The sequence below is a fragment of the Chelonia mydas genome, chromosome 24, assembly GCF_015237465.2.
Source record: "Chelonia mydas isolate rCheMyd1 chromosome 24, rCheMyd1.pri.v2, whole genome shotgun sequence".
Taxonomy (NCBI): domain Eukaryota; kingdom Metazoa; phylum Chordata; order Testudines; family Cheloniidae; genus Chelonia; species Chelonia mydas.
In genome coordinates, this window is record NC_051264.2 from 15,797,799 (window position 1) to 15,823,103 (window position 25,305).

The 25,305-nt window shown below is 58.5% G+C and overlaps 3 protein-coding genes across 3 annotated transcripts; all 3 read left to right on the plus strand.

The window, feature by feature from the left end:
* Positions 1-2,240: 2,240 nt before the first annotated feature.
* On the plus strand, positions 2,241-3,245 carry LOC102937613 (free fatty acid receptor 2). Its single transcript, XM_007071411.3, has one exon. It carries the CDS (start codon positions 2,241-2,243, stop codon positions 3,225-3,227), a length of 987 nt encoding a protein of 328 aa, XP_007071473.2. The 3' UTR covers positions 3,228-3,245.
* A 6,950-nt stretch (positions 3,246-10,195) lies between these two features.
* Positions 10,196-12,844, plus strand: LOC102937384 (free fatty acid receptor 3). Its single transcript, XM_007071410.3, has one exon. It carries the CDS (start codon positions 10,196-10,198, stop codon positions 11,153-11,155), a length of 960 nt encoding a protein of 319 aa, XP_007071472.2. The 3' UTR covers positions 11,156-12,844.
* Positions 12,845-20,035: 7,191 nt separating this feature from the next.
* LOC102937150 (free fatty acid receptor 2) lies at positions 20,036-21,219 on the plus strand. Its single transcript, XM_007071409.4, has one exon. It carries the CDS (start codon positions 20,036-20,038, stop codon positions 21,062-21,064), a length of 1,029 nt encoding a protein of 342 aa, XP_007071471.3. The 3' UTR covers positions 21,065-21,219.
* The last annotated feature ends 4,086 nt before the right edge of the window (positions 21,220-25,305 follow it).

Genomic DNA, 25,305 nt, shown 5'->3' on the forward strand with positions numbered 1-25,305 from the left:
AGCGATATGGATCTGGGGGGAGTTCACTCGTTGAGCTTTGTATCAGCCATCGAAATAACAGGCCCTGACAACTGACGGGCTGACAGCAGGGGGGCTGGGAGCCAGGACTCCTGAGTTCTAGCCTTGGCTCTGGCTCTACGTTGGCAGTTGGGTGGAAAGCGCTGGTAGCGCACATGAATGCCGCGCTATGCTGCTTTTCACTAACAAGGGGTGGATCCAGCTGCTTTTAAAGGAGTCCCCAAGAAATGCGTCTCGCTCTGGGGCAGCATAGCTGGGGAAGAGCCGCACGGCGATGGCTCACCCAGCACCGAGATGCAGCCACCTCTGGTGCGGGGCAGCCAGGAAACCGCCACACAGGGATTGATGAGCGGCAGCTGCCTCTGAAGTGGGGGAAATCTCCTCCCAGGAAGAGGGGGCGAGTCCCAGTTATCGGGGCCCGTGGCGGGGCTGGGTCTCTGGCCTATTTCGGGGTCCCAGCTCCGGGTCCACACAGAGGGACCCACTCCCCACGGGGGATAATCCAGTCGTGCCCCCTGCCTCGGTGGCTGTTCTCTCCCTCTCAGTCCTGCCTGCTGGGGGGACACAAGGCAGAAGGGCCCGGGAAGCAGGGCAGCCCCCTGCGCTGTCTCGGGTTTTTATGGCTTTATGGCCCAGCCACGTAGCTGGGGGATCAAGCTACCCTGGCTGAGCAATTCCTTCTGGGCAATTTCATCCCACCTGGGAGAAGGCAGATCCACACCCCCCGCGACCGCCGGCATAGCTGCTTGCCATGTCCCCGGGGCCAGAGCAGGCGGGAGTGCAGGTGTGGGGAGCTGAGCCAGAGAGGTAGGAGCTAGGGGATGTGGCCATGGGGCAGGGGTGGGGGGAGGATCTAGGAGACGCGGCCGTGGGGCAGGAATCTGGGGGGGTGGATCTAGGAGACGCGGCTGTGGGGCAGGGATGAGGAGGTGGATCTAAGGGACGTGGGGCAGAAATCTGGGGGTGGATTTAGGGGACATGGCTGTGGGGTAGGGACATGGAGGTGGATCTAGGGGGACAGGGATGGGGGGAGTGGATTTAGGGGACGTGGCAATGGGGCAGTGATAGGGGTGGATTGAGGGGACCCGGCCATGGGGCAGGAATCTGGGGGTGGATCTAGGAGACACGGCAGTGGGGCAGGGATGGAGGGTGGATCTAGAGGGTGCAGCCGTGGGGCAGGGTTGGGGCGTGGATCCAGGGGCAGGGACTGGAGGTAGATCCAGGAGGCAGGGATAGGGGGTAGATCTAGGGGATGCAGCAATGGGGAAGGGATGCGGGGAGGATCCAGGGGAGGTGGTTGTGGGGCAGGGATCTGGGGGTGGATCTAGGGGACATGGCCATGGGGCAGGGATTGGGGGGTGGATCTAGGGGACGCGGCCATGGGGCAGGGATCGGGGGGTGGATCGAGGGGATGTGGCCATCAGGCAGGGTTGGGGGGTGGATCTAGGGGATGTGGCCATGGGGCAGGGATGGGGGGGGGTGGATCTAGGGGACGCGGCCTTGGGGCAGGGATCTGGAGGTTGATCCAGGGGGTGCAGCTGTGGGGCAGGGATCTGGGGGTGGATCGAGGGGATGTGGCCATGAGGCAGGGTTAGGGGCTGGATCCAGGGGATGCGGCCGTGGAGCAAGGATGGGGGGTGGATCTAGAGGGCGCAGCCGTGGGGCAGGGTTGAAGGGTGCATCCAGGGGCAGGGACTGGAGGTAGATCCAGGAGGCAGGGATGGGGGGTGGATCTAGTGGTTGCAGCAATGGGGAAGGGATGTGGGGAGGATCCAGGGGAGGTGGTTGTGGGGCAGGGATCTGGGGGTGGATCTAGGGGACATGGCCATGGGGCAGGGATCGGGGGGTGGATCTAGGGGACATGGCCATGGGGCAGGGATCGGAGGGTGGATCTAGGGGATGCAGCCATGGGGCAGGGATGGAGGGGGTGGATCTAGGGGACGCGGCCGTGGGGCAGGGATCTGGAGGTTGATCCAGGGGGTGCAGCCATGGGGCAGGGATCTGGGGGTGGATCAAGGGGATGTGACCATGAGGCAGGGTTGGGGGGTGGATCCAGGGGATGCGGCCGTGGGGCAAGGATGGGGGGTGGATCTAGGGGACATGACGATGGGGCAAGGATCTGGGGGTGGATCGAGGGGACGCGGTGGAGGGGGCTCATCCCTGGTATCATTCCAGCCCCAGCTGAGATGCCGCCACCCTCCACCCCCCGCTGAGCCGGCACCATGGACCCGCTGGACACCCTGGCTCTGGCCGTCTACTTCGTCACCATCCTGCTGGGCTTGCCCGCCAACACCTTGGCGCTGTACATCTTCTACCGCCGCGCCCGCGCCCGCCTCACCCCCAACCTCATCTACATGATCAACCTCTGCCTCTCGGACCTGGCCTTCGTCCTCATCCTGCCGCTGAAGATCCTGGAGGTGGTTCCCCCAGGCTGGTCCCCAGCAAACTTCCTCTGTTCCCTCTACAGCCTGGCCCACTTCGGCACGCTCTACGCCAGCACCTGCTTCCTGACGGCGGTCAGCGCCGGGCGCTACCTGGGCACCGCCTTCCCCATCCGCTACCAGCTCTACAAGAAGCCCCTTTACTCCTGCCTGGTCTGCGTGGCCATCTGGATCCTGGTGGGCTTTCACGGCGTCCTGCTGCTCATCCTGGAGACTTCGCTGGGCGCCAACGCCACCCTCTTTACAGGCAACGGCTCCACCTGCTACCAGGAGTTCAGCCCGGAGCAGCTGGCCCTGCTGGCTCCTGTCCGGTTGGAGCTCTCCATGGCCCTGTTTTTCCTGCCCTTGGCGATCACGGTCTTCTGTTACGCCAGCTGCATCCACGTCCTTGTCAAGTCCCGTCTCCATGAGCAGAAGAAGCGCCGGGCGGTGCGGCTGGCCATGGCCACTCTTTCCATCTTCGTGCTCTGCTTCGGGCCCTACAACCTGTCCCACGTGGTGGGCTACGCCCGCAGCGAAGACGTCTGGTGGCGCAGGGTGGCGCTGCTGCCCGGTGCCTGCAACGCCTTCCTGGACCCGCTCATCTTCTACTTCCTCTCCTCGGCCAAGGACTATGGCCTGGCCTGGGTGTGGCACTCGGTGAGGCAGCGTTGCAGCTCCTTCCGGCAGAAGATGACCATGGGTCACAGGGAGTCAGGCAAGAGGCAGCCTCAGAAGGGGGCTGCATTGCAGGGGAGTACAGGCCCCGGGGTGGGGAGCTCCAAATGACCATGGGACAAGGAGACACCAAACTCTGTTGGGACAGGAGTTGGGGAGATTGGCAATCTTGGATGGGCTGGGGGCCTGGCTGCTCATGAGCCTTTAAAAATTCCCCATGGGGCTGGGAGCCTCCAATCTTGGATAGGATGCAGGACCAAGGTCCAGGAAATTCATGACCATTACAGACTCCCCATGGCACCCGGAACCTCCGATCTTGGATAGGACGTAAGACCAAGGACCGGGAAATTCATGGCCATTACAGATTCCCCATGGGACTAGTAGTCTCTGACCTTGGATGGCACGTGAGCCCAAGAACCTGGCCTATCCATGGGTCAGTACATATCCCCCTTAGGACAAGGAGGTGTCTGGTTTTGACGGGACTAGGGGTTGAGGTAGCCATTTTCCACTGAGACATGAATGCATGGTCATGACCTTGACCACTGGTGGTCTTGAAAGACCCCTTAGGATGGGGACATCCTGGACTGGGCTGGGAGAGGGGGTGGGGAGAGGCCAGGCGGGGAGTGACGGCAGGGCCCAGATTTCTCGTGGTCATTACGTACCCCCATGGGACGGATCCTGCCATGGGAGAATTGGATATAGAGGATGATCCAGACCCCTTCACCCCACTAGGGCGAAATAGACTGTTCGGCTAACTCCGCTACTGGGGGAATAGACTAAACTCTGTCCTGTGGGTCTGCACTGGGTGAGCCATTCTATGAGGTGTCACTGTGCAGTTATTCCCCAGCTGCCCTGCCCCAGAGATGGCTGCCTTTTGGCACTGAGGCCATGATTCCTACCCTTGGGGGATGGAAGGTGCTAGAGAAATGTCCGAGGTAACTGGGAGGTCTTTGTAACTTGGACGTAGAAATATTCCAAACCACAATTCAATGGGAATCCTAAATCTCCTGTCAATGAAATCCCAACTCCTGCAAGAATGTTCCAGGACCGATCAATGAGTTAGTAGGAACAGAGGCAATGGGGCCAGATCCCAGCTGGTGCCAATGGGCTGTAGCTCCATGGGAGTCAATGGGGCCAGACCCTCTAGCTGGGGCCAGTTGGGATCATCCCGGGGTCTCACCACTAAACCTTACCGCTGACTCTTTTGCCCAGTAGTTGTAAATTGCATTCCACTAACGGATCCGTGTTGATGTAATAAATAAAGTTTTCCCAGCTCTAGTGGGGTCGTTATTATTAATATTATTATTGTAGGTTTCAGAGTAGCAGCCGTGTTAGTCTGTATCCGCCAAAAGAAAAGGAGGACTTGTGGCACCCTAGAGACTAACCAATTTATTTGAGCATAAGCTTTCGTGAGCTACAGCTCACTTCATCGGATGCATTCAGTGGAAAATACAGTAGGGAGATTTATCTACACAGAGAACATGAAACAATGGGTGTTACCCTACACACTGTAAGGAGAGTGATCACTTAAGATGAGCTAATACCAGCAGGAGAGCGGGGAGGGGGGGGAAGAAAACCTTTTATAGTGATAATCAAGGTGGGCCATTTCCAGCAGCTGACAAGAACGTCTGAGGAACAGCGGGGGGGGGGGGGGGGGGGGGAGGAAATAAACATGGGGAAATAGTTTTACTTTGTGTAATGACCCATCCACTCCCAGTCATCATTCGACTGAGATCAGGCCCCCATTGATATGGGTGCTCTGCACTCCTAGCACAATGGGGCTGGAAGCCAGGACTCCTGGGTTCTATTCCCAAATGTGGGAGGGGAGTGGGGTCTAGTGGTTAGAGCAGGGGGGCTGGAAGCCAGGACTCCTGGGTCCTATTCCCAGCTGCCAGTGTGACCCTGGGCGAGTCCCTGCCTCGCTCTGTGCCTCAGGTTCCCTCTGTCTAAATGGGGAGAAGGGCCCAGCGGGAGGTGCAGCCGATACAGCCTCTCCCGTCCTAGTTCTGATTGCCCTGTTCGGTCTCTGACCCTGACCCAGCTGCCCCTCGGCCTGGGTTTAGCGCTGCCCGTCCAACACGCCTGGGCAGGGGAGAATCAATGACCGGGCACTCTCCAGTTTGCCCCTTGCCCACTAGGTGGCAGCACATGAAAACTATATTGCCCAACCCCTTGGGCCTAGACCACATTCTAGCTGCTGGGAGCTAGAGGATCTGGACCAATCCAGCCCCCTTCACCCCCCTCCCTCCCTCCCTCCCTCTGGTTCCACTTTAGGGCTCGGTAAAAGCAGAAGTTGCTTGAAACTGCCAGGTGACCCTGTGGTTTGGAGGCGAGGCTGGAAATTCGATGCGGGCTCTTTAGAAATTGCCCACGGAAGGAGGTGGTTGGGCAACTGGAAACTGTCCAGAGCAGGAGCTGCGGTTCCTAGGAGCTTCTAGGAGGGGAAGCAGGGCTGGGTTCCTAGAAACTATGTGGCTGAGCCCTGGGCTTCCCCAAAATCACCACAGATGATGATTGGGCTCCCTTAAAACAATCATGGGGGGCTCGGGACTCCCTCAAAACTATCAAGGGAGGCTTGGGGCTCCCTATAAACTATCAAGGGGGGCTCTGGGCTCCCTCGAAACCATCGGTTCTAGGCTTCCTACAAACATCAGGGTTATCTCTAGGGTTTCTAGAAATTGTCAAGGAAACTATTGTGGGTGGGCTCTGGGCTCCTTGAAACTGTCGCAGCTCCCCAGGATCTACCGGCTTGCCCCACCCCCAATTTCCCTCTCCGCCTAAGCTTTGTAGCCAGCTGCAGTTGACCCGGGGTCAGAGTTTGGGGAGGAGGGAAGGGGGATGGGTGTTTGGGGAGGGGAGCCCTGAACTGGGGACTCCAGGGCCAGCAACCCCAACTCTGGCCTGGTTGCTCAGGTCTTGCCTAGCGGCCCCAGCCATTCCTATCGCTCGAGTTCAGCCAGCGAGCGTGGAGGGCGGGTCCCCAGGGCCCAGTGATGCTTCGTGACCCGGGACACTGGCAGGGGGAAGGGAGAGTTGGTCTCTGAGCCACTAGAGCAAAACTAGAGGGGAAAAGCCTCGTTCCCCATTGCCTGCCCCCGCAAACCTGCCAGTCCACCAGCGTGGGGCCGGATGGGAGCCAGCACCCCCTAGAGGGGAAAGGCCCTGTGCCCCATACCCCACCACCTCTAAGCCTTCCAAGTTTGGGGTGCTCATCTCCTAGACGCTTGCTGCGTGTCTGCGTAGTGCCTGGCAGTGGGCCCCAATTCTGGTCGGGGAGGGGGTCCATGTGGTGTCCAGAGCTTGGCTCCCAGCCGCCCGTCCTGTGCCCACTGGTTGGCCAGGCAGGGATACTGGTCTAGGGGCTGATCCGGATCAGGACAGCTGAGGGTGCAAGAGACTGTGCTCCAGTGAGTAGGAAAAGGAACCAGGAAAAGGAGACCTGACTTCAGTTCCTACAGCTCAGGGGAAGTGCTTTTTGTTAGAAGGGAGTGGGGACTGGGCGACAGGACTCCTGGATTCTAACTCCAACTCTGGCAGGTTAGTGGGGTCTAGTGGTTAGAGCAGGGAGGCTGGGAGTCAGGACTCCTGGGTCCTATCCCTGGCACTGGCAGGAGATGGGGGTCTAAGGGTTAGAGCAGTGGGGGCTGCGTGCCTGGACTCCTGGGTCCTATCCCCAGTTTTGGGAGGGGAGTGGGTTCTAGTGGTTGAACAGGCAGATTCTCCCCTCTCAGGGAGGGAGTTTCCCAGTGCAGATGTCAGTGGCAGCTACAGAGAACAGGGTGTCTATTTTGGTGCTCTGGTTACCTCTTCCTCCCCACCTATGCTGCCTGAAGCATCCACACCTAGGTTTATTTTGGGCTCCAAAGTGTTATCCCTATCAGCTGTCACATCGATCCCGCCCCGGACAGGAGACTGATTTACCCAGCCAGGGCCAGAGGAGAGATCAGCTCTGCCCCGAGAAGTGGTCCGGTAGAGAATCGGAGATGGACATGGAGTAAGAGACTGCACTGAGGTTATTTATCTGTTTGTCTGTCCCCAAACACCCCCCTCTATCCATCCATCCATGCATCCCCATACAGCCACCTCTATCTATCCATCCATCCTCTTACACCCTATCTCTCACTCTCGCTTTCTTTCCATACACCCCCTATCTATCCATTCATCCCCATCCATCCATCTATTCCCATACACCCCCTCTGCCTATCCATCCCCATACACCCTATCTATCTATCTCTCCTGAGGAGCTGGGCCCTGGTAGGTTTTTAGATCAGGGAGAGAGCTGTGAATGCTCCGAGGTGAGATGGGTGGGACATGAGACATGGAGTCTTTTCCCCTCTACCGGGCACCAGCCCCGATCTGACCCCAGGGTTGGGGATGAGCTGGCTCTGGGCATGTTCTCCACCGCAGGGCTCCATTCTTCATAACCCAGGGGGTTATGACTCAGTGTTGTGGTTTCTCTGAGAGCTCAGGAGCTTTCGTTTCTCAATCCATCTGAGTGACAGCTTCTGGTCACAGGGCATCCGTCTGCCCCTATTCCTGTGTCTGGGCTCAACCACTAAGCCCCACAGCCCCACGGGGCTCCCCAGCCACCGCCCTGGGAGCATGGTGTTCCCTTGGCACACATGAAAGGTTGGGAGCCTCTGCCCATTGCTCTTTGTCTGGCAGGGCCATTACCCCAGGGACAGGTGTGGCTGTGGTGGAGTCCTGGCTCCCAGCCCCTCTGCTTTAACCACTAAACCCCACTCCCCCCAGAGCTGGGGAGAGAACCCAGGAGTCCTGGCTCCCAGCCTTCTCGCTCTAACCCAGGGGTGGCCGACCTGTGGCTCTTCAGAGGTTAATATGCGTCTCCTTGCATCGGCGCTGACTCTGGGGCTGGAGCTACCAATGCTAACTTTCCAGTGTGCTGGGGGGCTCACTGCTCAACCCCTGGCTCTGCCACAGGCCCTGCCCCCACGCCACCCCTTCCCCCCAGGTGCCTGCCCCGTGCCCTCGCTCCTCCGCCTCCCCCACAGAGCCTCCTGCGCATGCGAAACAGCTGATTGCAGCAGGCAGGAGGCGCTGACTGGAGGGGCTGCAGGCGGGCAGGAGGCGCTGCGGGCTGGAGCTGATGGGGGGCTGCTGACGTATTACTGTGGCTCTTTGGCAATGTACATTGGTAAATTCTGGCTCCTTCTCAGGCTCAGGTTGGCCACCCCTGCTCTAAGCACGAGACCTCCCTCCCCTCCCAGAGCTGGGGAGAGAACCCAGGAGTCCAGGCTCCCAGGCCCTCTGCTTTAACCACTAAACCCCACTCCTCTCCCAGAGCTATGGAGAGAACCCAGGAGTCCTGGTTCCCAGTCTCCTCGCTCTAACCACTAGATCTCCCTCCCCTTCCAGAGCTGGGGAGAGAACCCAGGCTCTCAGCCCCCACCCCACCACTCTAGCCACTGGACCCCACTCCCCTCCAACAGCTGGGGAGAGAACCCAGGAGTCCTGGCTCCCAGCCTCCCCTGCTCTAACCACTAGACTCCATTCCCTTCAGAGAGCTGGGGATAGACCCCCAGGATCCTGAGTTACCAGAGCCCCCTAGAAGCGAGATGTAGGAGGGTGGAACCCTTGGCGTTACCGCGGTGGGAAGAGATGTCAAGCTGTGGGCCGGGAGGATTTATAGCAGTTCTTGGGGAACACTAAGTTTCGCTCCAGGCCGGGAATGATGTAAATATCGTAGAGTGCTGGAGCAGAGATGGAAGGCGGGGTCAAGACCGGATGAGGCGCCGTGGGTGCTGGGCCCAGGGGCTTGCTGCCTCAGAGAGGGAGTGATCCGTGACCAATGGCCGGACCCCCAGCGTGGGGTCCCGGATTGGGCGCTGCTCAGAGTGGGACTGGATGACCGTAATGGTCCCTTCACGCCTTGGAATCTACAAATCTGCGATTTTTTTCCCAGTGAGATAAAGGGCGGGGGGGAGTGAAAGTTTTTTTATTTCCCCACTTTCACTCACTGTTTTCATTTTCCCACCCTCTTTTTTGAGGTGGGGGAATAAAAAAAAAGGGGAGGGGGCAGAGACTGAGACAAAGTGTGGGGACAGTTTGGAGTTTTTTGCCCCCAAATTCTTGGAAAAAACTTTCAACATGATCACTCAGAAAACAAAGTTTCGAGTGTAAGGGGGGCGGGGTCAGTGCTTTCGAAAGTTTCCCATGGAATGGAATGAGAAATAATATTCTTATCTGTACTGTGCTAGGATTGAGGGGCCGCCAGGCATGGCACAGGACCCCATTGCGCTAGGCGCTGTATGTTATATTAGTGCTATTTATTAGGTGCATTACGGTAGCACCCAGGCACCCCAGCCCTGGCCCAGGACCCCCATGTGCCAGGCGCTGTACTTCATTATTGCTATTTATTCGGCGTGTTTCACTATCCCCTAGGAGCCCCAGTTCTGACTCAGGACCCGAGGGCGCCAGGCGCTGTATGTTACTAGTGCTATTTAGATGCATTATTGTATCACCCAGGTGCCCCAGGACCCCGCTGCACCAGGAGCTGCACAGACAGAAAGAGCTGCCCCTCCGGCCCCAGGGTGTTTGTCTAAGGACTGATCTCGAAGGGGGCTCACTAATCCCACCTGTCTCTCCTCTCTCTGCAGTTAAGGAGCCTTGCTGGGACCCTGCCTCCAGCCCTACCCCAAGGCCTACTAGGTCCCTGGTGGCTACTGGCAACCTGGCCCTGGCTCCAGCCCTACCTCCAGCCCCAGCCCAATGAGTAGTGTGTCCCCCGTTGCTATTGCAACCCAGATCCATCTCCATCCCCGTCCCAAGGCCTAGTGTGTCCCCTGTTGCTGTTGGCAACCCATATCCATCTCCATCCCCGTCCCAAGGCCTAGTGTGTCCCCCGTTGCTATTGGCAACCCCAACCCACCTCCATCCCCAACCCAAGGCTTAGTGGGTCCCCTGTAGCTATTGGCGACCCCAACCCACCTCCATCCCCATCCCAAGGCTTAGTGGGTCCCCCGTTGCTATTGGCAACCCATCTCCATTCCCATCCCAAAGCCTAGTGGATCCCTGGTTGCTATTGTCAACCCAGCCCCTGCCGCTCCCTTCTTCCCACCATGCCTCCCATTGGCAGCTACCAGCTCTCCCTGGCCGTCTACACAGTGACCTTTGTGACAGGCCTGCCCCTCAACCTGCTGGCCTTCTGCGCCTTCGTGGTGAAGGCCCGCCGGCGCCTGCTGCCCGCCGATGTCCTGCTCCTCAACCTGACAGTGTCCGACCTTGTGCTGCTGGCCTTCCTGCCCATCCGCATCACTGAGGCCTCCTGGGAGATGAAGTGGAAGATGCCGGATTTCCTCTGCCCCCTCTCCGGCCTCCTCTTCTTCAGCAGCATCTACCTGACCACCCTCTCGCTCACAGGCGTCAGCGTTGACCGCTACCTCAGCATGGCCTTCCCCCTCCGTTACAAGACAGGGCGCCGGCCGGCCTATGCCGTGGCAGCCGTGGCCTTGTTCTGGGTGGCTGCTTTCTCCCACTGCAGTGTGATCTACGTGGTCCAGTACCAGGCCAAGGGCAACGACACAGTGGGCAACCTCACCCGCTGCTACGCTACCTTCACCGACCACCAGCTGGCTGTCCTGCTGCCCGTCCGCCTGGAGATGTTCCTGGTCCTCTTCTGCCTTCCGCTGGGAATCACCGCCTTCTGCTACGCCAGATTCATCGCCATCATACGCTCCCTGCCACTGGTGAGCCCCGGGAGGAAGCGCCGGGCCATCGGGCTGGTGGCAGCCACGTTTCTCCACTTCCTGGTCTGCTTCACCCCCTTCAACATCTCCCACGTGGTGGGCTTTGTGGAGAATAAGAGCCCAGAATGGAGAGTCTACGTCCTGCTCCTCAGCACTTTCAATGCCAGCTTCGACCCCATCATCTTCTACTTCTCCTCCTCGTCTTTCCAGAAGATCTGCCTGGAGTGTCTGCAGGCTGCCTGGGAGAAGCTGCAGCTCGGCTGGCTCTGCCCTGGGGTCTGGCCAGAGGCCCCGGAGAACGTGGCCATGGCGGAGTCGCAGATGGTGCAGTGAAATGGATGGAGTGGGGACCACAGTTCTACCTCCCCCAGGTCTAGGACTGAAGGCTGGGAAGCAATATTCCCAAATAAGTGTTTGTCTACGCTTGCAAGTTATTTCAGATTTGGTGTTTCCACTTTAATCAGGGATAACTCTCCCAAAGCTATGCGTGAACACTGGCTTCCCTTTTGAATCATTGCATCCACACTGCCCCGCAGGCTGCATGCTTACCAAATAACCACACAGCCTTCCAGGAAAGCGCCTCTTGCTGCAACCTCCCGCCGCTTGCCTCTATGCATCCTGGGATTTCGCGCATTGTGGGAAGCCCCTGGAATTCTGGGACCGACGGGTCCTCTGGCTTGGCTTTGGCAAGCCAGCCCCACTTCCACACCGCTGGCTATCGGGCAGTGATACAGGCTGATGCACGCTTCTTGCCCATCACAGAGCCAGATGGCACTGGAGACAGCCACAACGATACTGATAGGAGAGGAAATCAAGCAGCTGGTTGTGTCCATGGACTCCGGGGAGCGACTTTGCTTGGTAGGGCACCACTTCTGGGCTCAGTCAACCAGCGCCAACTGGTGGGACAGGGCCACCCATCCTGGGGTGAGCAGCAGTGGGGTGGTAATACTTCTGGACGACAGGCCAGGCCCCTGGAGATCTGCGCAGAGCTCACCCCCGAGCTGCAGGGGTGGAATAGCTTCATGAGAGCGCCCCTCAGCACGGAGAAGCGTGCGGCTGTCGCCATCTGGAAATTCGTCACCCACAATTGCTGCTGGTCAGGACCTGGCCGTTCGGGGTTGGTAGATGAATCACCGGACTGTTGTCATGGAGCCACGTGCTGCTACTAGGAGGGTGACGCTCAGGAGGTTGTTGGTGGATGGGCACGCTGAGGGCTTCCGAAATGGGGGCATTGATGGGACCCATCTCCCTATTCTTTGCTCCCCACGCCAGGCCTCGGAATTCATCAACAAGATAGGGTTTCTCCATGGTGCTCCAAGACCCGGCTGATCTCCACGGCCGGCTCACCCGTACTGGGGTGGGCTGGACACAGGAGCTTAAGAAACTCAGCCCAGCTTCCTGCAATGAGCAAATGGACCCAGGGCCACCACAACCAGGAAGGGTGGTGTGACTCCTCCTGTTCTTCCAGGAGACCAGCTTCTCTACTCCCCCGGCTGATGGGACCTCTCACTTGACAGTTGGACGGCAGAAAGGAGTCCACCCCGTTTAGCTGCAGCACGCCAGCGGGGTGCGTACCGGGAAGGTGGAAGTGTCTCGAAGCTGCTGAGCAATATCTGCCTCGTGTCACAGCCGCTTGGCCGTGTTTAGCACAACAGCTGAGGGCTTTGCCCGTGGCCCGTGGAACGTTATGAGTGGCCCCAGAGCACCCTCTGCTCAGGGCCACACACGAGCAGAGTACGGGGCCAGGGGCCTTGGTCTTGGTCTCTCCCCTCCTCTCCCTGGGGCACAGGGTTTAGTCTAGTCCAACTGGAGTCTTTGGGCTTCTCTCGGGCGGACGGGAGGGGACCCTTACAAGGGAGACCAGGCCCAGCCCCACCGGCGACACGGCCAATCTGCCTCCCGAGATGTGGAGAGAAACCTCACCGAACGGGGACCTTTGCTCACGAGGAATTTTATGACCTTTGTGCAGTGTTCTGAGATTTTTCCCAGCCGGCTCATAAAGAAATAATAAACCCAGGTGTCAATAATAAAAAAAACCATTCGCGGAACATAACCCTGACCGGGCGGATGTCCAACGTGAGGTACTAGGGGTGCCTGTGGCTGTGCCGATGGGCCACTGCCCTGCGTGAGGTGGAATTGGTTCTCTGTGTCTTAAGGCGGGGAGGGGGGTGTCTGTTTCTCAGAGCTGGGCAAGGGAAGGGGGGGCCATGGTGACCTCAGCATTGGGGTCCTTGCCTGTAGCCCCCGCTATGTCCCCCAGCGGGGCTGCCTTGCCTCCTGTCACAGCCAGGAGCTGGGTGCCCACCCCAGTTCCCCGGGGTCATGGCGAAGGTGGGGTGAGACGTGAGAGCCCAGGAGTCAGGACTGCTGGGTTCTACTGGGGGTGGGGCCTAGTGAGTTGGAGTGGAGGGGCTGGGAGCCAGGACTCCTGGGTTCTATCCCCAGCTCCAGGAGAAGAGGGAGGACTAGTGCGTTAGAACAGGTGGGGCTGGGAGTCGGGATAGGCAAGGGGAAAGGAGGGGGCTCTCAGGGCTAGCCCCTCCCTCTGGCACCAGCTGGCTAAATGCTTCCCACTCCATCCCTCAGGATTCCCCCTCCCCGTGTCCCACTCCCCCAAGCCAGCCAGTCCTCGCTCTGCGGCCGGATTGGGCCCAGCGGCCCCTAGAGGAAATCTGTGGAAGTTTCATAGGCAGCTAATGGGGCAACCTACCACCATGGGGAAGACAGCATTCAGCTCCTCTGCTTGGGGTCTACTGGTTGGAGCTGCGGGTGGGGCGGGGGGGATGGGGCTGGGAGCCAGGACTCCTGGGTTCTCTCCCCAGCTCTGGGAGGGGAGTAGGGTCTAGTGGTGAGAGCAGGGGGGCTGGGAGCCAGGACTCCTGGGCCAAGGGCTATCTTGGCAAAAGAGCACAGGGTGGGTCCATAGATGCCAAGCGCAAACCCTGCAGTGATAAATGCCCCCATCGGAAACCCATCTCCCCTCTGGAAGGACGGGTGAGCCAGCCCATGGCACTCCCACATGAATGTCCGTCTGGGCACACGCCAGGTAGCACGGACGCCTGGGGCGTCACCTTTGTTGCACAGCAAGGATGCTATCAGAACTATGCAAATAGTAACTGATGCGGCTACACCCAGGCGGAGGGACAGGACACTGGACCCAGAGCCCTGCACGAGGCCTGGGGGGGGGGAGGGTCTGCATTCCTGGGGCTCATTCATCCTTGGGCAGGATGCCTTGGGGTGGCTTGCAAAGCCTTGGGATGTGTCATTGTTTTCATGGCACTGGCTCATCAATGTCAGTGTCCCCTCCCCCAGCAACCTGGGGACCCATCTCCCCTGGTATCCTGGCTACAGCTTCAATGGAGTGATTTTCACCAGTGGGGATCTGGCCCCATTGACTCCAATGGAACGATGGCCGATTGGCCCCACCTGGGATCTGGCCCCAGTGACTCCAATGGAGCGACGGCTGATTGGCCCCAGCTGGGATCTGGCCCCAGTGACTCCAATGGAACGATGGCCGATTGGCCCCAGCTGGGATCTGGCCTCAGTGACTCCAATGGAGCGATGGCCGATTGGCCCCAGCTGGGATCTGGCCCCATTGACTCCAATGGAACGACGGCCGATTGGCCCCAGCTGGGATCTGGCCTCATTGACTCCAATGGAGCGACGGCCGATTGGCCCCAGCTGGGATCTGGCCTCATTGACTCCAATGGAGCGACGGCCGATTGGCCCCAGCTGGGATCTGGCCTCAGTGACTCCAATGGAGCTACGGCCGATTGGCCCCAGCTGGGATCTGGCCCCAGTGACTCCAATGGAGCGACGGCTGATTGGCCCCAGCTGGGATCTGGCCTCATTGACTCCAATGGAGCGACGGCCGATTGGCCCCACCTGGGATCTGGCCTCATTGACTCCCATGGAGTGACGGCCGATTGGCCCCAGCTGGGATCTGGCCCCATTGACTCCAATGGATCGACGGCCGATTGGCCCCACCTGGGATCTGGCCTCATTGACTCCAATGGAGTGACGGCCGATTGGCCCCACCTGGGATCTGGCCCCATTGACTCCAATGGAGCGACGGCCGATTGGTCCCAGCTGGGATCTGGGCTCATTGACTCCAGTGGAGTGACGGCCGATTGGCCCCACCTGGGATCTGGCCCCAGTGACTCCAATGGAGTGATGGCCGATTGGCCCCACCTGGGATCTGGCCTCATTGACTCCAATGGAGTGATGGTCGATTGGCCCCAGCTGGGATCTGGCCTCATTGACTCCAATGGAGTGACGGCTGATTGGCCCCACCTGGGATCTGGCCCCAGTGACTCCAATGGAGCGACGGCCGATTGGCCCCAGCTGGGATCTGGCCTCATTGACTCCAATGGAGCGACGGCCGATTGGCCCCAGCTGGGATCTGGCCCCATTGACTCCAATGGAGCGACGGCCGATTGGCCCCAGCTGGGATCTGGCCTCAGTGACTCCAATGGAGTGACGGCCGATTGGCCCCACCTGGGATCTGGCCCCAGTGACTCCAATGGAGCGACGGCCGATTGGCCCCAGCTGGGATCTGGCCCCAGTGACTCCAATGGAGCGGTGGCCGATTGGCCCCAGCTGGGATCTGGCCCCATTGTCTCTGTCTTTAGCAGTCCGTCAGGATTCCCTCCCACTCAGCCGTGGCTCCTGTGTGTGTCTCGGTGCTCTATGCAGGGTTTTTATGCGCCCCGGAGCCTGAGCAAAGAAATATGAACTCGGATTCGCTTGTTTATTTAATATCGCGCTTCTGAAAGTTGCTACAGCCCTGGAGATCAAAGGAAGAACCATAAATCCAGCGCGCCTTCTCCTCCAGTGCTCTGTGGTAGAACAATTAGACCCCACGCCTCTCCCGGAAGAGGGGAGACAACCCAGAAGTCCTGGCTCCCAGCCCCCTAGCTCTAACCATTAGACCTCCCTCCTCTACCTGAGCTGAGGATACAACCCAGGAGTCCTGGCTCCTAGCCCGCCCTGTTCTAACTGCTAGATTGCACTCCCCTTCCCAGGAATAGAACCCAGGAGCCATTGCCCACAGCAGGGTGCAGTAGCCTGGCAGAGAGGGGGATGGACGGACAACACCACACCCTCTAAAGGCCATGCCAAGTCACACCTCCCACAAGGAAATATTGGTTGCATCTCTCATCCTTTCTGTGTGGATTTCTGAGGAAAGGGACCAGTGGGGTTTCCTGGGGCGAAGACACAGTCACAACATAACCAGCTGCTTGGGCTACAGAAAACTCACTCCCAGCCGGGACGCAGGAGACCAGCCACCCTCTCGTCCCTGGCACATCGCCTGGGGTGGCTCCCAGCCTGGACACCTGGGTTCCAGCCCTTCTGCAGGCTCCCAGGGCACTGCCTGCTGGAGAGGAGGTGAGGATGGGCTCTCTAGCTGCCTGGGTCAAGGCTTGTAAGGAGGGGAGTGAGGTCTAGAGGTTAGAGCAGGAGTTGTGGCTGGGATTCAGGACTCCTGGAAGAAGACTGGGTTAGAGTAGAGAGATCGGAGAAAGGACTGCTGGATTCCTTTCCCAGCTCTGGGAGGTGAGTGGGATCTACTGATTAAAGCCCGGGGGGTGTGTGTGTGTGAGTCAGGATTCCAGGGTTCTGCTCCCAGCCCAATGGGTGTGTATCAGGCCTTTGTGCAAAGTTTAATTTTGTTTTTGCAAAATTAAAAAACAAACAAGCAACAAAGTAAAAGGAAGATTGCTGGCTCAGCTGACCATGGGATTCTAGCCCCAGCGTGGGAGAGGAGTGGAGTGTAGTGGTTAGAACAGCGGGGGCAGGGAGTCAGGACTCCTGGGTTCTATCCCAGATTGGAAGGAGTGCAGTCTAATAGTTAGAGCAGGGGGCTGGGGAGAGCCAGGATTCCTAGGTCCTTTCCCCAGCATGGCCATCTCCTTTCCCTGCTCTGACTCTCTGTTCTTCCACCTGTAAAATGGGGGTAAAGGTTTGTGACCTACTTTTTCAAGATGCTTGCCCATCGCTGGGTGATCAGGGCGGAGTGAAGCTGACCAGGGGAGGGGAGTGGGGAGATGGAAATTTGTCTAGCTCAGCTGAGTGAGGGCATGGTGGGGAAAGGGAGAGGGGAACCCTGAGACAGGAGAACACAACAGTCCACGTACAAGGGGCACTCAGCACTGCCAGTGAGGATGTGGGGCGTGGTCATTACATCTCCCACAGAATGGGTTCCCCCACTCGGAGAAAGAGACTCGAGGGGTCGATTCCTTCCCCCCGCCCCCAGCAGCTCCATCACCAAAGGTTCTGGGAACGGAACCATCAGGTCCCATCCACTCGCGGTTCCATGTCCTGCCTCCACATCTGAGCAGCGAGACAGGCTGGGAGGGAAAGTGGGTTTCCCTCCACTAGGGAGAGCAGAGGGACTGACAGTTTCTAACCACAGGAGGGCACGACTCTCGGAGAGATGTGCTGGCTGGTGCATACACCCAGCCCTGTTCCTAGAACCCAGGAACCCTGGCTCCCAGCCCCCTGCTCTGATCACTAGACCCCACTTCCCTCCTAGAGCCAAGGATAGAACCCAGGAGTCCTTGATCCCCCCCTTCTGCTCTGATCATTAGACCCCACTCTCCTTCCCAGAGTCAGGGATAGAACCCAGGAGTCCTGGTTCTCAGCCCCCTGCTCTAACCCACTCGCCCCCCCCCCCAACTCCCGCCATGATTGGTAGGGGAGCAAGGGACAGGTTGGGCTCAGCCAATGGTTTACTTTACGGGAGAGACTTATTAACTTCTGCTTAATGAGACTATTTAACGATCGATCCCCACAGCTGTGAGGCGGGGGTAGAGTTACGTGCACCCCGGGAAAGGAGGGGCCCATCGCAGCTTGGCGTGTGGCGCCCACAGCCTGTCTGGAGCACGGGCGCAGGACGCCCTGGCCCTGGGAAAGCTGGAGGGCTGCTCTTCAGAGTCACTGGAATGGCTCAGTGGCTAAAGGTGGGAGCCAGGTCTCCTGGGTTCTCTCCCTTGCTCTGGGAGGGGAGAAGGGTCTAGTGATTAGAACAGGGGGAACTGACAGTCAGGACTCCTGGGTTCTCTCCCCAGATCTGGGAGGGGAGTGGGAACTAGCTGGTTAGAGCAGGGGGCCTGAGAGGCAGGATTCCAGGTTCTATTTCCAGCTCGAGGATGGAGGTGTGGGCTAGTGGTTAGAGCACTCAGGGGCTGGGAGCCAGGACTCCTGGATTCTCTCCCCAGTCCTGGGAGAAGAGTGGGGTCTAGTGCAGCTGAAAGATCACGAATCCTGGGTTGTGTTTCTGAGTTCTGTGCATTGACTCCTTATTTCCTATTTTAACCACAAAATCACCCCCTTAGAATCATGGATTGAACCCAGGAGTTCTGGCTCCCAATCCCCCACCCTCTAACCACTAGACCACACTTCCTTCCATCCTTGATGATATATATGAAAATTTCCCTCTGAATAACAACCACTTCCCTGTTGTCCAAGGTGCTCACTCGCCCCACCACCTGCAGCCCATCCCTGTGTGTTTGCTCACAGGATCTCATTCATCCCAGGCTCTCCGTTCTCTCTCTGGGGCTGGCCCCGCTGCGCCTGCCACTGGCTAAACAGGAAACTGAGCTAAATAAATACGGCAGCTGGCTATATAAATTCCAGCCTTATGTCTAGTGTCAGCTAATGGAATGGGAGCCCTGAGCTTGCTTGCATGGCTACTGGTAAGGAGGGATGGGAGCCAGGACTCCTGGGTTCTTTCTGCACGACTGGGAGGAGAGGGGCATCTAAGAGTTAGAGCAGAGGGTCTGGGAGCGAGGACTCCTGGTACTCTCCCAGCTCAGGGAGGGAAGTGGGATCGAGTGGATTAGGACCAGGGGGACTGGAGCCAGGACTCCTGGGTTCAATCCCCATGGATAGGAGGGTGTGACAGGATCCCCGGTGTGCAACCTGGAACTCAGGTACCCCTGAGTCCTCTGCCCCACCAGTCTGGGCTCCCACTCACGCTGTGATGCTGTGACAAGCTACAAACGTCTGGCAGATACTGGACTTAGCCATCCACAGGTAAGGACACACCCAGCCAAGTTACATGAAAGGCTGCCCTCAGCCACTCAGGAAGCAAAACCAGAGAGGCTCCAGCCAAATCTCCCCAGCCTAGGACCCCGGAGCTGCACCGTCCTGCATTGGGTAGAAGCCTGGGTACGTTCACTACCCAGTCCGCCCCTCCCTCAATGCGGAAAGGACATGCAGAAGCCTTTTGTGAACGAGCTACGATTTCCAGGCACTTCAAGCAAAATTCACTGGTTTTCGGTATCATGTAAAACAGACGCATTAACTACAGAAAGATAGAGTTTAAGTGATTAGAAGTGGTAGGTATAAAAGTTAGAGATAGTTACCAAAGAAAAGAAAATAAGCACGAAAACTACATCTTAAACCTCTAAGACACCAGGCTGTATTTAGATCTAGCCGTTTTCTTCGCTCAATGGATGTTACAGTTCAGAATACACAGGTTTCTCCCTTGTCTCCTCTGCTGAAGTTCTCTCTCTTCTCAGCGTCCTTGTTGCTTGCAGTGTAGGTGGGGGAGGAGAAAAGGCCAAGCCATGCAGCCTCTGTTTTATATCCTTAGTCCAGGTGCTTAGAAGACACTTACCCAGCCCCGCCCTGATGGGCTTTGCTGAGACACAGTGATCGAGTAAATCCCGCATTGTGTGGTGCTTGTGCAACTGCCATTGAATTGTTAAATCCCTTGATTGCAACTCCCCTGTTGATGCAACTCCCCTGTTGATGAATGGCCCTTGATTGCAACTCCCCTGTTGATGAATGGCCAGTGAGTGCCCACTTGGGCAGAGGTCACCACCCTTGTAGGAAGGACTCTCAAACTTATCACATATTTCACTGACAACCATCCAGCAAAATCCTATAATTTCATACACACTAAAGATACACATATTTGGTCAGAACAACGGGTTTCAGCAGATCATGACCTCTAATATGAGATCTTACATGGCATGCTTTGTATGGCACATAACAATCATATGACATGGGTGAATATGGGGTTCCAGGGTGTTGCTTTGGGGTACAGAGTGCCACAGAGGGGAGTGGGATCTAGTGGTTTGGAGCAGGAGGGGCTGGAGCCAGGACTCATGGGTTCTATCCCCAGTCCTGGGAGGGGAGTGGGATCTAGTGGGTTGGAGGAGGAGGGGGCTGGCTACCAGGACTCTTGGGTTCCTTCGGCAGCTGATGAGCCTGTTCTCCTTTGAAGGAGCCAAGGAGATGCATTCAAATGTTTACATCCCGCTGGTTCTCACTGTCTACATCTTCACCTTCCTGATCGGCGTCCCGTCCAACCTCCTGGCCTTCTACACCTTCCTGGTGAAGGTCCGCCAGAAACCCACCCCCGTCGACATCCTTCTCCTCAACCTCACCGTCTCCGACATCTTCCTCCTCATTTTTCTCCCCTTCAAGATGGTGGAGGCTGCCTCAGGAATGGAGTGGCCCTTGCCCGTTTTCCTCTGCCCACTCACCAACTACTTCTACTACAATAGCATCTACATCAGCTCCCTCTTCCTCATGGCCGTCAGTATTGATCGTTACCTCGGGGTGGCCTTTCCCATCAAGTACAAGCTCCGACGTCGTCCAGCTTATGTTGTCGCCGCCTCCGTGGTCTTCTGGGTGTTGGGCTGTGCCCACTGCAGCATCGTGTACATTGTCCAATACGAGATCCTGAGCCCCAATGGGACCGTGACCGCCAATAACGCGTCCAACTGCTATGAAGTTTTCTCCCCTATGCAGCTCCAGATCCTCCTCCCTGCCCGCCTGGAGTTCTTCATTGTCCTCTTCTGTCTTCCCTTCACCATCACCATCTTCTGCTACGTCAACCTCGTCCGCATCCTGCTGGCCTTGCCCAACATCACAGCCTGGAGGAAGCAGCGGGCCGTGGGCCTGGCTCTGGTCACCTTGTTCAACTTCATAGTCTGCTTTGCCCCCTACAACCTGTCCCATGTGGTGGGCTTTGTTCAGAACGAGAGCCCCAAATGGAGGGTGTACGCTCTTCTCCTCAGCACCCTCAATGCCGCCTTGGACCCTGCCATCTTCTACTTCTCCTCCACTGCCGCCCAACGAGCCTTCGCCAAGTACCTGGCTGCCCTGTGGCACAAACTCAAGGCCATCTTGGCCTGGTGCCATCTTCCCTGCTTGACTCGCTGTGCAGAAGGAGGCAGAGAGGTGGAGGCAACAAGTGGGATAGACGCTGAGGAGTTGACATCTTGACCCCCAGGATGATACCGACTCTCTGTTTCCTCCGCAAAACCTTCCTTGTCCCATGCTCCGCAGGAGCAAGAGATCCTGCACTTGAGCCAGGGACTGCATCTTCTATCCTTCCCTGCACCTCCCGAGAGGGCCGTCCTTCCTTAGACAGCAGCGTGCGGCGGGGCTTGGAGTTAGTGCCCAACTTCCACAAGGCTTTGGCCTACTTGAGCTTCAGTGTGGTTGGCCAAACTTTCACAAGGGTTTGGCCCACCTCAGGTTGGGGTCAAGGTCCTTCCTTTGCCGCTGCCGGGCCACGAGCAGTAGCAGGTTTTCAATGGCGCCAACGGGAGCAGGCCCACACTTAGAAGGGGCCATGGTGCCGGGACTGTGGCCCCACCCCCCCGCTGCACCCTGAGGCGCCACCCTCATTCAGCCTCTTCCTCCCGATCCTCCGCTCGCTGTTCGCTCCTCTCCACCCCCTCCCCAGCTGCCCCCCATTCAGTCCTCTCCTCCCCTTACGCCCCATGCGAGTGGTGGGCAGGGACTCGGGGGGAAGAGGCCAAGTGGGACCAGGACCTCAAGGGAGAAGAGGCTGAGCAGGGTCGAGGCCTTGGGGCAGAGCAAGAGGCGGGGCCATGGTCCGGACACCAGGGCCCACAAAAGATTAATCCGGCCCTGGCCATGAGCGGTTGGCCAAACTCCCACTGGACTCCCTCAGTTTCGGAGTGGGTGGCCCAAGTTCCTCAAGGGTCTGGCCTCTCTCAGTGTCAGGGTCGACATGGCGTCAAGGGCCTTCCTTTGCTGCTGCTGGCACATGAGAGGTTGGCTGAACATAGGCCTATTTCATCGCCCTCCACCCACTCCGGGTCTTTCCTTCTCCATGGTTGGGCCCACGGGCAAAGAAGCTACTAGGGGCTGCAACTGCAAGTGGGGGTTGCTTGAGGGAGGGCAAACAGGTGGTGCTGAGCTTGTCCCGTTTCAGGGGAACCATTTAGTGGCAGATGAACAAGGGCCAGACTCCGTGAGGGGCCCGTGGGGCCCGAGTTTGCCCTTGTGGAGCTATGGAGAGCTCCTCCTCCTTGGCCACTGGCATCCGTGCGTGTTGGCCTCTGTGGAACTGTGGTTACCGCCTCGGTGGGACTGGAACGCAAGGGGCTGCAGCCCAGCATGCTACTGCTTGAGCTAAAGGAGCAGTGCCATGTGCTGGCGGCAGTAGTAAGGCCGTTATCTGCCATGTGGACGGGAAGGATTTGGACTCTGGACCTCCACCATCAATGCACAGCGCAAGCGGAAGGGCCAGCGCCGCTTGGTAGCAGCGGTGGGAACAGGCTGTTATTCACTAGGATTTGAATGCAGGACTTCCAACACCACAGTGAAGGGCTCACGTGATCTAAAGGCAGAGTGCCTTTTGCAGCGGTAGTAGGGCTGTTATCCTCCCGGTTGGTGGGGGATGGGCATTTAGCAGGCACATGTACAATGGACACTGGTCCCTGTGGGTCTGTTCCAGGTCCGGACATAGAGCTGAGATCTCCCTCGCACAAGGTCCTGCACCTCCTCCCTTTGCTGGTGGATCTGGCGCCCCCCAGGAGCAGTGGCTTTATCTATGTATTAAATAAAATTATTGATTTATTATCCAATTGAGATTATTTTCTTCTTATTCTTCAGGTCTGGGGTGAGGTCTAGTGGGTTAGCGTCGGGGGGCTGGCTGGGAGCCAGGACTTCTGAATTCTATCCCCAGTTCTGGAAGGGGAGTGGGGTCTATTGGTTAGAGTCAGGGGAGGGAGGTTTGGGGGTAGGACTCCTGGATTCTATCCATGGGAAGGGACCACGGCTAGGAAGTGGGCCTCACACATATTGTCTCTGGCAACTTTTAATTAACTGCAGGGCGTGAATCTGGCACAGCAGGTGAGCAAATAGTGTCTCTGTAGTGCTGATATTAAAAGGGGTTAATGGATAACTGGGCTGGGAGGAGCCTGGGGCAGCCAGGGGATTTCACAAGGAACCACCAGGTCCCAGGCCATGGGACCCTGCCACCGGCCTGACGCCCCCCACCCCCGGGGCTTCCCCAGAGCAGGAGCCCACCCACTAGGGTTGCCATATGTCTAACTGCAGAAAACTGAACACCCCTGCCTTGTGCCCTGCCCTGCCCCCAATCACTCCATCCCCCCCACCTTCACTCACTCGCTTATTTTCACCGGGCTGGGGGTTTGGAGTGTGGGAGGGGGCTCAGGGCTGGGGGTTGGGGTATGGGAGAGGGTTCGGGGTGCAGGCTCCAGGCGGCGGTGACCTCAGGCAGCCCCGGCATTTCCCGGGGACAGAGGAAGTCCGCGTGGCTTCTGGTAAGCAGCCAGCATGTCCGTCCGGCTCCTAGGTGGAGGGGCGGCCAAGGGGGCTCCGCGCGCTGCCTCAGCTGCAGCTCCCATTGGCCTCAGTTCCCATCCAATGGGAGCTGTGGAGCCAACACTCAGGGTGGGTGCAGTGCGTGGAGACCCCCCAGCTGCCCCTCCACCTAGGAGCTGGAGGGACATGCCAGCCACTTCCCGGAAGCCGTGTGGAGCCAGGCACGGAGCCTGCCTGCCCTGCTGGTGCTGCGGCCAACTGGACTTTTAGCGGCGCGGTGAGTGGTGCTGACCGGAGCCGCCAGGATCCCTTTTCGACTGGGCGTTCTGGTCAAAAACCAGACGCCTGGCCAGCCTACCACCCACACACAGCCCCCTGTATCACACATGCAGCCTCCTCTCCTGGGCTCAGTCACCGTGAGATATCTTACATGGCAGTCACTGTCCAACTCCTCGGGGGGGAGGGCGCGAAGCTGGGCGCAGGTCGGCTCCTGCTCCGAATGGGGCTGAGACCCACCAAACCTCATTGCACAGCGAGCTCCCCAGAGCAGCTGTTAGCAGATAAACAAACCCGCGGAGTGCTCACAAGAGCAGTATGGGACAGCGTGTGCGCTCTCAGTGGGGTGACCTCACTGCAGACGCCAGGGCGGCGCTAGGGGGCGCTGTGCTGCAGGGGGTGGGGTGGGGGCTCTCCCCTGGCCGTCAGGGCTGGCCCCGATGTCCCAGGGTGGCGCTAGGGGGCGCTGTGCTGCAGGGGGTGGGGTGGGGGCTCTCCCCTGGCCGTCAGGGCTGGCCCCGATGTCCCAGGGTGCCGTTAGGGGGCGCTGTGCTTCCGGGGGGTGGAGTGGGGGGAGTGTTGGCGAGTCTCACAAGAAGAAAACGCGGCACTGCCTTTCAAGCCGAGTCCAGCCCGTTTCAGAGGGAGGGGAGTGGCGGGGAGGGAGGGGGGTTGTACAAATTCTCTAATTTTGTTTGATTACTTCTTGTTTGATTAGTTTGTTTGATTAGTTGTTTGATTAGCTGCCTACAACATCCAGTGACCCAGTAAAACTATTACAATAAGAAATGTGTGTGTACTTGCATTATAGGCCGTGTCGGAGGGGGGGGGGGGGCGGGGGCAGAAAGTTCATGAATTTGCCCCCAACCCCACCACAAGGAGCTTGGGGGAGGGGAGTGGGGCTTTCATGCAGCATTTGCCCCCCCACACACACACTGCAAGGAGCTGGAGGGGGAGGGGGGCTTCCCCGCACTATTTCCCTGCCAGCACTGCACTATCCCACCGCTGACAGAGCTCACCACGGGGGAGGTGTCTGCAGCGGTCCCCCTCCCTGGGTCTGGGGCGCCGGGACTCGCACTCAGCACCTCACTCTGCCAGCAGGGTTGCCAACTTTCTACTTGCACAAAACTGAACACCCTTGCCCCGCCCCTTTCCTGAGGCCCCGCCCCCCCCGAGCCCCTGCCAAAAGGCAGAAGAAATAGCTGCCGGATGGGTTTGCCCTGCATGGTGAGGTGCAAAGGGCGTCACATTTACATAGGGGAGGCAGATAAACGCAGGGCACCTGTCACCCACCCCACTGGGCAGGGTTCTGTTATTACAGGTCTTGGTACAACCCCACCCGTACCCCCCCGGGGAGCTCAGACAGGATGCCTCTAATTGGTTAGGGGGCGGTGGCTGGGAGCCAGGACTCCTGGGTTGTATCCCTGGCTCGGAGTGGGGAGTAGGGTCGAGTGGTTACAGCAGCAGAAGAGCCCAGAACTCCGAGCCCACTTGTGTATGAGGTTCTCCAACTCACACACCCCCGTGCCTCAGTTTCTCCAGCCGTGCAGCAGCTGTCGGGCTGTGTGCATCGCCACAGGCTGGGCACGGCGCAGTCCAGAGTGAAAAGCCCCGGCTGCGCCTCACGTTTGATCCCCCACTTGGGG